The 12,368-nt window shown below is 40.4% G+C and overlaps 1 protein-coding gene across 2 annotated transcripts in view; it reads left to right on the top strand.

Moving 5' to 3' along the window:
• Positions 1–12,368, top strand: part of kcnh7 (potassium voltage-gated channel subfamily H member 7) — a 350,824-nt gene that overhangs the window by 249,677 nt on the left and 88,779 nt on the right. For both annotated transcript variants that reach the window (XM_033024163.1, XM_033024164.1), the window contains exon 5: positions 1,969–1,989. In XM_033024163.1, the coding sequence (XP_032880054.1) occupies positions 1,969–1,989 (21 nt within the window). The remainder of the gene's footprint in view (positions 1–1,968; positions 1,990–12,368) is intronic.

The raw sequence follows: 12,368 nt of genomic DNA, 5'->3' as shown, positions 1-12,368 counted from the left end.
GGAAAGGCCTGTGTCCACGCTGAATGACGTAATGCCTAAAAATTGTCCTGTTAGGGCCAATGTCGCCATTTTAAATGTTTTTAATTTTTAATGTAATTTGAAAAAAACAGGTGTCTCGAAACTTAAATAGTTTGCTTTGATTATGCCGTGAGTCACTGCAATCTCTCCGACTGAATAATATTCGACAGCCCCTTTGCAAGGGGTGAATCATTTTACCGTACAAAGGATATTCGTGATTGGTGATCTCTTGGTACAAAGACGGAGAGGTGAGCCTTCTCCATGTCTTCAGCCAATAATGTGAGTCAGTACGGATGCCCTTTTCTGGGTTGACTCACACAGTGGCTGAGTGATTATTAGTACCCATTTATGAATCACTGCAGGACGCACATTTATAATGTGTGAGTCAGTGGTTCAGTGGTAATTGATTATCACGCGTTCGGAGGTACTGTGAAATACTGTGAAATTCATTTTTGCATGCAGTTCAGTACAAGTATTAATGTACATCTTAGATACCGTGCAAGTGTATAGAAATAGTATACTGAGACAGTATACAGAATCCAGCCTGTACACAGTATACAGTCTGAAGAAGGATTCCAACCCTTCTCCATACACTCCCCAGCCAACAATGGGCCATTATGGGCTCCACCATTCCTGACCGGCTGAGTTACTCCAGCATTTTTGCATCTGATCTATTTTTCGGTATAAACCAGGATATCAGGGGTTATGGGGAGAAGGCAGGAGAATGGGGTTAAGTGGGAAAGATAGATCAGCCATGATTGAATGGCGGCGTTCACATGAACATGAATCTGCAGTTCCTTCCTACACAGTAGACAGTCACCAAACCTAAAATATATTTAAATGCATTTATGATATATTTACGATGCATATTAAGTAGAAAATAGGTTCAGGAGGAGGCCATTCGGCCCTTCGAGCCAGCACCGCCATTCATTGTGATCATGGCTGATCGTCCCCTATCAATAACCCGTGCCTGCCTTCTCCCCATATCCCTTGACTCCACTTGCCCCTAGAGCTCTATCTAACTCTCTATAGAAACATAGAAAATAGGTGCAGGAGGAGGCCATGATTCATGATTTATCCTAGAATAATGAATCAGTGTTACTAATATCTAACAACTTGGACAAGAGTCTGCATCTAAAATCAATCCTCACATTAACATTCATTTGGCAAATATCCAAACCGTACGATGTCTGGTCGATTCCTGGTTCTTTGAGATTATTTGTCACAACTCTTTAGATAGGTTTAGAGGGATATGGGCCAAATACAGATAAATGGGACTAGCTTAGACGGGGAATCTTGGAGTCATAGTTATATAGCGTGGAAACAGGCCCTTCTGTCTAACTTACCCATGCTGACCTAGATGCTCCATCTACACTAATCCCACCTGCTCTCGTTTGATCCATATCTCTCTAAACCTATCCTATCCATGTACCTATCCAAATGCTTTTAAACGTTGCAATAGTACTTGCCTCAACTACCTCCTCTGGCAGCTCATTCATACACCCACCACCCTCTGAGTAAAAAAATTGTCACTTGGGTTCCTATTAAATCTTTCCCCCCTCACCTTAAACCATTGTCCCCTGGAGTTGGGCTGAAGGGGACGTTTTAGTGTTGCATGACTCTGTCACTCTTCTCCATTCTATTTATGGTTGCCCCTTTGAGAAACAAGCCTTTCTCATGCTGTGAAGAAGCTTACTGTGACTTATAATGAGATTCCCATTCGATGTGAGTCCATTGAAATAGCCAAAGGTATATCATTAATAACTGTAGACCCAGAGGTTGTATGGCCCTATTCCTGAGAATTATGTAATGAGAATGTGTTACACTTACTACTGTGCTCTTACATTGACATACCTCTGAACTAATATGTATTTCTTTTAATTCACTGTTTAGTATTTTGAATTTTTTGTTCCTTTTCTTGCTTTAATTGATGCTATGCTGCCTTCATAGACAACGGACGCAATATCAAAGGTAATTCTTTAACGAAACATGCATGTAATTTTGCCATTTCTGCAGTATTTTAATTCACTTGTTTGTTAAGTCCTGACCAAGATCCTTCAAACTCAAGCTGAATTTAATTAACTGATATGAAACAGTTAAGTAAAGAATAGTGATATTTACTACTATTTTATATCTAATCAATCATTATAATGACTTGAATATACATTATTAATTTTTATTATAAGGGGTGTTTTTGTTTTGAGGATGCAATCTGCATGGTTTTGACTCAGAGAGTGGGATTGAAATCCATGTAATGAACCTGACATCTTAGTCATAGTGTAAATTGATCGTTCTGAGCTTCCCCTCAGTCTGTTTCAGCCAAAAACCACTGAATCAAGCACTTGATCAACTAATCTTTATTTTAACAAAACACACTTACAGTTCCCACCACTGTACCTAACCACCGTAGGTTCGATCCTCGTATCTGCCTGTTCAAGCCCTCTAGGCCTCGCTCAAACAGAGACACTCCAGAAGGTCACGTGGTCCTAAGCGCTCTCCCAGAAGATCGACGCGGGACCTCGTGGCAGCGGACTTTTATAGGTCCCGGGACCTCGAACCACATGGGGGTGTTCTCTTTACAATCTAATTACAGATCTCGATACATCAGCTAATACAGGGCTTCTCAAGTAAGCAAACATAGCAACATTTACCCTGATCTGCAAGAAAACCAGACAAGGCTCAATACCTCATTCAATCTTCATTAGGCAAAGTAGAACTCTGCAACACTATTTACAATTATTTACAAGGTGTATGTCTGGTTTGCAGTCATCCAATCCATTCTATGCATTTTGCATCTAATTGACAGGGCCTGCAGATGTTCTTATTCTTTTCCTTCTTCATATTCACACGATGTTATAATTTTTTTTCAAGTGTATTGAATAAGTATTCCCATGCTACTCTATCAAATGGCTTCTCAGCATCAAGTGAAATGACACATTCTGAAGTTTTATTTGACGCTGTATATACGATATTTATTAATCTCCTAACGTTAAAGTATGAGTAACGATTTTTAATAAAACATGTCTGAACTTCAGAATTAATTTGCGGTCAAATATTTTCCAATTTCATAGCTGATATTTTGGAAAGAATTTTGAAATCTACATTTAACAGTGATATAGGTCTATATGATGTCACTTCAATAGGATCGTTATCTTTTTTAAGAATTAAAGAAATAGATGCTTCATAAAAGGATTGTGGTAATCTATTCATTAAAAAGGCTTCTTTAAAAACCTTGCATAGCCAGGGAGACAGTAAACTTGAGAAATACATTAAAAATTCCAATGTAAACCCATCTAAACCAGAATTCATCGAAAGGATTGCTTTCTGTATTTCTTCCTCCGTGATGGGTTCGTCTAACAACAGTGACTCATTATGTGGTAAATTTTGCAAGTTCAGTTTCTTTAAAAACTCATGCATTATATTGGAATCAGTAGGAAATTCTGATTGGTATAGGGAGGTATAGAATTCCTGAAAGGATTTATTAATTTCATCATGGTCTACAGTCAATGTACCATCCCGTTTACTCACTTTAGTAATTTAAAAACACAGTAGTTCAAATTAAGGACATATACATGATAATATTGTAACGTTTGGCTGACACAGCTTTCAATTGATTGGCGAGTAATTTACCAGATTTATCGCCATGTATATAAAATTGACTTTTGGTTTTAAGTAACTGATTCTCAATCGGTGATACTAATAACAAATCATGTCTCAATTGAAGTTCAACTCTATTCTTATAGAGCTCTAGACTAGGAGCTTTCGAATATTTTTTATCAATTTCTTTAATCTCATCAGCCAATACACGTATTTCATTTTGAGGTTGTTTTTTTAATCCCGTGGAGTATGAAATAATTTGTCCACAACTATATGCCTTAAAAGCATCCCAGACTACACCATTGGATATTTCTTCAGTAGAGTTTGTTAAGAAGAAAAAAGCTATCTGATATTTAAAATTAACAAAATTTAGATCTTGAAGCAAAGTAGCATTACATCGCCATTGTTTAGCACTAAACTTGGGAACACATAGTTTAATTGATAGTTTCAATGGTGCATGATCAGAAATAGCAATTGCATCATACTCACACGCAGTGACCGATGAAATTAGCCGAGAATCTATTATAAAGTCATCAATCCTAGAGTAACTATGATATACATGAGAGAAAAAAGAAAATTCTTTGTCATTTGGATGTAAGAATCTCCAGACTTCTAACATTCCAGAGTCAAGTAAAAAAGAATTGATAAAACTAGCTGATTTATTTGTAAGCACATGATCAGATGCAGATCTGTCCATCGAGGGGTTCAAACAGCAGTTAAAATCTCCACCCATTATTAAAAGATGTTCATTTAAATTAGGAAAGGATGCGATTATGGCAAAACAATCTCTTTATTTATTTTCCTTCTAGTGAAGAACATTCTCCATATTCCAATTAATTCATTTCCTTCTTCACTATTTCCATATTTTTTGACGATCATTTCTATATAGTTTATTCCTATTACAGATTTTAGTCCACCCAGCAGCCAAAGTTCTTCTCAAGACTGCATTTAATTCTCCCGATAATCCTCTTAGTCTGTCGGCTTCCTGTGGAAGCTTCTCACAAATTATTCTTATCGGGCTTCCTGATCTGTTTGATCGGTCCTTCTCTGAGACATTCCCCATTCTCTGAACAATGGTCACAATACAAATTACAAAATAAAAGTTCCAGACACTAACACCTATTCAAAATCATTCCTTCCTCTCAGACTCCAAGGTCAATGGAGTCTCTCCCACACTATGGCCAGCGGTCTCTTTGATTCACACTTACTCTCACAATCGCTCCCTTTCAACTGTTACTCAATCACTCCCTCAATCGCTCCAATTCAATTATTCAAACCACTCACTCATATTCAATCTCTCTCCCAACTCTCTTATCAGTTAAATCACAATCACTTCATTCAACTCTAAACTTTCAAACAAAGGATCTCCGGTGTCTCAATCCAAGTCTAACTCTCAAACCATGACTCTTCCACACAGCAATCTCTCTCTCACTCAATCCACTTTAAGTTCACACAGACAGACAAGTCCGAACCACACTAACAAAACTATAATTAGAAACAAAAATATTCCCCCGATAACCAATAACCCAAGACACACCCCAATATAAACTATAAGCATCCAATAATTCACACTCTAATAAATCTTCCTCGTGGCGCAATCGGTCAGCGGGATGACTCCTCCCTCGACAAAGCGATCGAAGGAGTACAGCCCCTGTTCGAACCACCACAACTCAGATTCTTACAACACCACGCTCTAAATAATTACAAATATTTAACTCAAACACACTTTTACTTCAAGTATCCAAATCCGTAAACACTCACACAGGCAGCAACACAAATAACAGTCCACAGACTTAACACAATATAAATCTTAACTTTCTAAATCTTAATACACTCTAAGTTTATTTACGTACACAGAATATTTACACAATTCGGATCCGATAACAATACAAAAAGCTAGATTTTTACAATTTACAAAATAATTTAAAGCACTAGCGCACAGTTCATGAACACTCGATCTCGACACTGCGTCACGCTGTTATCACTCAGTGAACCTCTCCTTCTGATACCGAAAATTTTCCCCTTGCTAGGTTATTCTTTGCTGAGGGGTACAACTCCTTAAATGACTACTTTTCCTCCCAAATGTTACTATCCCTCTGCTAAGACTGGACCTATAGGGGGACCTCTATCCCTCCTCTCTAAGTTCTACAGAATTAGGGATAACCTTTGCTATTTAGATTACTTTTCATCAAGTAAACAGGTTCCCATCTCTCAGGTACTCTTCACTATCAGGTACTAGTCAACAATCAACCAGAGGGTTACTATTCACTGGTAGACAAAAGTGCTGGAGAAACTCAGCAGGTGCAGCAGCATCTATGGAGCGAAGGAAATAGGCAACGTTTCGGGCCGAAACCCTTCTTTGAGGCAGCAGGTAGACAGCACTTTTGTCTACCTTCGATTTTCCAGCATCTGCAATTCCTTTTTAAACAGGTTACTATTCACTGTTGATCAGCCGCTATTCGGAATCGATCACAGACATGCACCAACTCCGAAGTTCTATATACAGGAATTCGAATTCCACCTTACTGGCAGAACTTCAATGTGAAATTCTGTATTTGGAAATTTGGCTTTGCAAATATAGACTCGTTTTCGAACTCCTAATTTTAGTATGTATCCCTCCTCATACGCAGGCACTCAAATCAAACTAAAATTGCCCAATTGAATTCTCCAATGGACTAGAGTATTCCGGCCAATCTACACTCTGACCACCGAGCCCAGTACCTTTACGAGAATCCTTGTTCATCACACAGGACTGAGATATCTACACGCAGACACTCCTCTCTGCTGGGCACTGGGGATTCAGCGCCTACCGCTTCGCGCTAGCAGTTATCGATGCCGATTTTCAGAGCGCACCTTTCCAATTTGCACTCCCGGCAAAGGTCCGATCGATACACAGGTCAGACCTGTATTTCAATACCCCACCAATTGGATACCAAATCTAACCATGGGCCACCACTCGCCCAATGAAGCATGTAAGGCTCTCGTTAAAGCAGCTGCAGTCTTCCAACCACGACCAAGTTTTGGTCCACTCCAAACCCGGTTTTTTTATGGGCCCCCAACCCAAAGGAGTGCTAACCAGTTTCCCCCAGTCTAGTTTCAGCCAAAAACCACTGAATCAAGCACTTGATCATCTAATCATTATTTTAACAAAACCCAATTACAGTTCCTACCACTGTATCTAATCACTGCGGGTTCGATCCTCGTATCTGCCTGTTCAAGCCCTCTAGGCCTCGCTCAAACAGAGACACTCCAGAAGGTCGCGCAGTCCTAAGTGCTCTCCCAGAAGATGGACGCAGGACCTCGTAGCAGCAGACTTTTATAGGTCCCGGGTCCTCGAGGGGCCGAACCACATGGGGGTGGTCTCTTTACAATCCAATTGCAGATATCCATTAACCTCATACATAACTGACATTTCCCTAACCCAATAATACAGCAGCTAATACATTGTATTCAAACAGGGCTTCTCAAGGAAGCAAACATAGCAACATTTACCCTGATCTGCAAGAAAACCAGACAAGGCTCAATACCTCATCCAATCAACATTAGGCAAAGTAGAACTCTGCAACATTATTTACACTTATTTACAAGGTGTATGTCTGGTTTGCAGTCATCCAATCCATTCTATGCATTTTGCACCTAATTGACAGGGTCTGCAGATGTTCTTATTATTTTCCTGCAGCTTGGATCTAGGCTCTAGACAAACTGGCACCACTCTGCAGATTGTCCAAGTTCTGCAGAGAGCACTTCCAAATTGACCAAATCTCCCAGCAGCCCTGAAGCTTTAACCTCATTTTAAAGTCCTAACCTCTCCAATCTAACCAGGGTTAACAATAGTCAGCAATACAGTGTGAAAACAGGCCCTTCGGCCCAACTTACTCATGCCAAGATGCCCCATCTACACCAGTCCCACCTGTCTGCATGTGGTCCATATCCCTTTAAAACATTCCTATCCATGTACCTGTTCAAATGTCTTTTAAATGTACCTGCCTCAATTACCTCCTCTGGCAGTTCATACCATACACCCACCACCCTTTGTGTGAAAAAGTTGCCCCTCGGGTTCCTATTAAATCTTTCTCCTCTCACCTTATGTCCCCTGGTTTTTGATTCCCCCACCCTGGGTAAAAGGCTCTGTGCATTCACCCTATCTATTCCCCTCATGATTTTACACACCTCTATAAAATCAGCCCTCATCCTCCTGCACTCGAAGGAATAAAGTTCTAGCCTGCCCAACGCCATCCTTATAGCTCAGCCCCTCAAGTCCTGGCAACATCCTCGTAAATCTTCTCTGCACTCTTTCCAACTTAACAATATCCTTACTATAGCCGAATAATCCTTTCTATAGGAGGATGACAAAAACTGAACACAATGCTCCTGTTGATTCCAACAACAAAATGCTGATTTTAATCTTTACCATAATAAATCAATCCCATAAAAATATTATGAAAGATTTGTGAGTTTATAATTACCATGGAGAAATATAAAATAAAGCTAACTCAGTGGACTGTAAAATCTGAATTATAATTACATCTACCCATAGTAAACTTTAATGAAATCATATCCCGAGAAACACAAGTTACATTGAGCAGTAAAAACAAGGAACAGCAGATGCTGGTTTACAAAAAAAAATCACTGCACCCTTTCCAGCTTAGCAACATCATAGCAAGATGCCCAAAACTGAACACAATACTCTAAATGTAAACTCACCAGGATTCAATGCATTCACCTTATCTATTCCTATCATGATCTTCATAAGGTCATATGGTCATAAGTGATAGTAGTAGAATTAGGCTCCCCAGCCCATCAAGTATACTCCACCATTCAATCATGGCTGATCTATCTCTCCCTCCTAACCCCATTCTCCTGACTTCTCCTCATAACCTCTGACATGTGTACTAATCAAGAATCTAGCTATCTCTGACTTAAAAATATCCATTGACAACCCCTCACAGGCTTCTGTGGCAAAGAACTTCACAGATTCACCACCCTCTGACTAAAAAAATGTCTCCCCATCTCCTTCCTAAAATAATGTACTTTAATTCTGAGGCTATGACCTCTGGTCCTGGACTCTTTGCTTGGTGGAAACATCCTCTCCACATCCACTCTATCCAAACTTTCATTATTCTGTATGTTTCAATGAGGTCCCCTCTCGTTCTTCTAAACTCCAGCGAGTACAGGTCTAGTGCCCACAAACACTCATCATAGGTTAACCTACTCATTCCTGGGATCATGATCATATCATCATAATTGATAGGAGCAGAAATAGGCCATTCGGCCCATAAAGCCTACTCCGTCAATCAATCTTGGCTGATCTATCTCTCCCTCCTAACCCCAATCTCCTACACTTGTCTAGTTTAGTATAGACACTTGTCTAGTTTAGTTTTGTGATACAGCATGGAAACAGGCCCTTCGGCCCACTGTCCAATGATTCCCCATACATTGGTTCTATCCGACACATTAGGGACAAATTACAGAAGGAAATTAACCTACAAACCTGCACATCTTTGGGATGTGGGAGGAAACCGGAGCATCCGGAGAAAACCCACGCGGTCAAAGGGAGAACGTACAAACTCCTTACGGACAGCACCCACAGTCAGGATTGAACCAGGGTCTATGGGGCTGCAAGGCAGCAACTCCACCTCTGTGCCACCATGCCACCCTTTTGCTGTGATGCAACTTGATGTCAGATGTTAAATTATTTTGGCTATTATTCTGTTAATAGACTCATAATTTCAGATTACATAATTTTAGAATTAGATCTCCTGGCAACTTCCAGAGAAAACAATGCAAGTCTGTCCAACCTCAGCATGTAGTTAATACATCCTAATGCAGGCAGAATTCTGGTAAACCTTCTCTGCACCCATTCCTGAACCTCCACATCCTTCCCGTAACGGGGCGAGTGGAACTACACGCAGTACTCCAAATGCGGCCTGACCAAAGTCATATAAAGATGCATCATGACTTCCTGACTCTTAACACTCTGTCTATCCTTTGAAAGGTTTACTGCTTGCCTTGCTCAAAAGAATCGCACTAATCTAACCCACTCTGCAAAACTGAACAAAATGTATTTGGCACATATTTTACAGCTCACCACATAGTACAACGAAAAATAAAATTGAGCATTGCATTAAATCAGGAGAATTTTTACCACAATCAGGATTTAATGAGAACACTGGAAGGAATTTATCTAATGGAAGGAAATAAGCCAGGATAGACAAGTCGCAAGATTTTACATCCAGCTCAGTTGTATTTTTCATTGAAAGATGGGGTGAGCTGTAGAATACGTGCCTAATCCATATTAGTGAGGTTTTACAGAGTGAGTTGGATTAGAATGACCCCATAGTGGGGTCATTAGAAATAAGATAGTGTTATCTTTAAAGATAAAAACATTTTGTCCCTCGATGTCAAAAATAGAAGTGTAATCATTTAGCATAGAAACTTGTCCATGCTGACCAAGATGCCCTCTGCTTCTTGATTACCCTTCCCTGGGTAGAAGATCTAATACATCCATGACGACATGCCGAGATGTCTCATCTATGCTAGTCCCACCTGCCCAAATTTGTCCCTTATCCCTCTAAATCTTTCCTATCCATGTACCTGTCCAAATGTTTTTCTAAATGATGTTAGTATATCTGCCTCAATTACCTCTTCATTCCATATATTCACCATCCTCCTGTGTGGAAAAAAAGGTACCCCTCATGTTCGTATTAAATCTTTCCCCTCTCACTTTAAACTTATGTCCTCTGGTTCTTGATTCCCCCACTGTGGCTAAAAGGCTCTGTGCATTCCCTCATGATTTTATACACCTATTAGATCACCCTCATCCTCCTGTGCTCCTAGCCTGTTCATGCACTCCAACTGTGGACTGTCATTAGTTGCTCCTAAGGACTTTGGACTTTCTTTTTCCACCAGTATTTGTAACTAATTTGCATGTTTTTTTAATTTACTCTATATTTACGATGTGTAATGTATTTACAGGCATGTTAAACTGCAGCATGTAAAAATCCCCCTCACCCATATCCACCTATCACTTGTCAGGCTTTGTCCCGCCCCCACCTCTCTTTTCCAGCTTTCTCCTCCCTCCTCCCTCAGTCTGAAGAAGGGTCCCGACCTGAATCGTCACCTGTCCATATTTTCCGTACATGCTACCGGATTCGCTGAGTAACTCCAGTACTTTGCTTCTTTTTTTTTGTAAACCAGCATCCACCGTTCCTTGTGCTGACAATTCAACACTCTAGTTTAGTTTGCTTTTGAGATACAGCACGGAAACAGGCCCTTCAGCCCACCGAATCCGTGCCGACCAGCAATCACCTCGTACACTAACACTATCCTACACACACTAGGGACAATTTAAAATTTTACAGAAGCCAATTAACCTACAAATCTTTGCATCTTTGATATGTGGAAGGAAACCCGAGCACCTGGATAAAACCCATGTGGTCACAGGTAGAACGTACAAACTCCGTACAGACAGCATCCGTAGTCAGGATCAAACCTGGGTCTCTGGTGCTGTGAGACAGCAACTCTACCACTGTGCCACTGTACTGCTGGTGGGAATAGACTTACATTCCAGTATTAGGCTTTTATATGAGCATTTAGTGCGTCAACCCAACTTGAAATTGGAGATATGCAGTCACAGGGAGGCGGTACAGACTCTGCACAGACAGAACCCGTAGTCAGGATCGAACCCAGGTCTCTATCGCTGTAAGGCTGCAGCGCCACCACCGTGTCACCGTGCAGTCCTGTTACTGGAAGCATAATCAGAACAGAGCCTGTGGTAGTGGGACATAGTCTGTCATCATGTCGATATCAGTCAATCCCCATAACTCTTTCAATCTATTTCAGGGGATTATTCAGCAAAAAATTTCAATATTAATCACTTGGTGCCATCAGTTTACTTTAGACGACGTTCTATTGAAGGAAAATATTAATAAACTCACATATATTTTCTTTACACGACAACGTTATGATTCTCATTTCAAATTCTGCTTATCTCACTAGCTGTGAAGAAGATATATTAACTTATCAGACGTAAATGTTATCAGCCAGTGTTAGCAAATTTCTGGAAGAGTGTTGGTCATTGCATCTGATGGCGATAGAATTTTATGGTCATTGTTTATTTTAGTGCAGAAATACAGCATGGAAACGGGCTCTTCAGCCCATCGGGTCCATTAACAACCACTGCCTGCCATCCATCAACCACTTTCTCATCCACTCCCTACACACTAGGGGACAATTTACAATTAACCTACATATCTATACGGCTTTGGGATGTGGGAGGAAACCGGATCACCTGGAGAAAACACTCGCGGTCACAGGGAGAATGTACAACCTCCATGCGGACAGCATCTGTAGTCAGGATTGAACCTGGTCTTTAGCGCTGTAAGGCAGCATCTTTACCGCTATGCCACTGTGCCACCCTATAAACCTTTAAATGCTTCTGAATTTTTCCTATCCAAGTATCTGTCCAAGTGTCTTTTAAATGTTGTTATAGTACCTGCCTCAATTAGTACTGTATGCAGCATGTTCCATACACCCACCAACCTTTGTGTAAAAAAGTTACCCCTCAGGTTCCATTAAATCTTTCCCCCCTCACCTTGTGAACATATGTCCTCTGGTTCTCGATTCCCCTACTCTGGGCAAGAGACTCTGTGTGTTACCCGATCTCTCCTCTCATGATTTTGCACACAAAATATGCTTACTCTGTTAATCTTTACTCTAGTATTGACTTTTAAAACTCACACAAATTTTAATTT

The sequence above is a fragment of the Amblyraja radiata genome, chromosome 7, assembly GCF_010909765.2.
Source record: "Amblyraja radiata isolate CabotCenter1 chromosome 7, sAmbRad1.1.pri, whole genome shotgun sequence".
Classification (NCBI taxonomy): domain Eukaryota; kingdom Metazoa; phylum Chordata; class Chondrichthyes; order Rajiformes; family Rajidae; genus Amblyraja; species Amblyraja radiata.
This window is presented reverse-complemented; position numbering and strand designations above follow the sequence as displayed.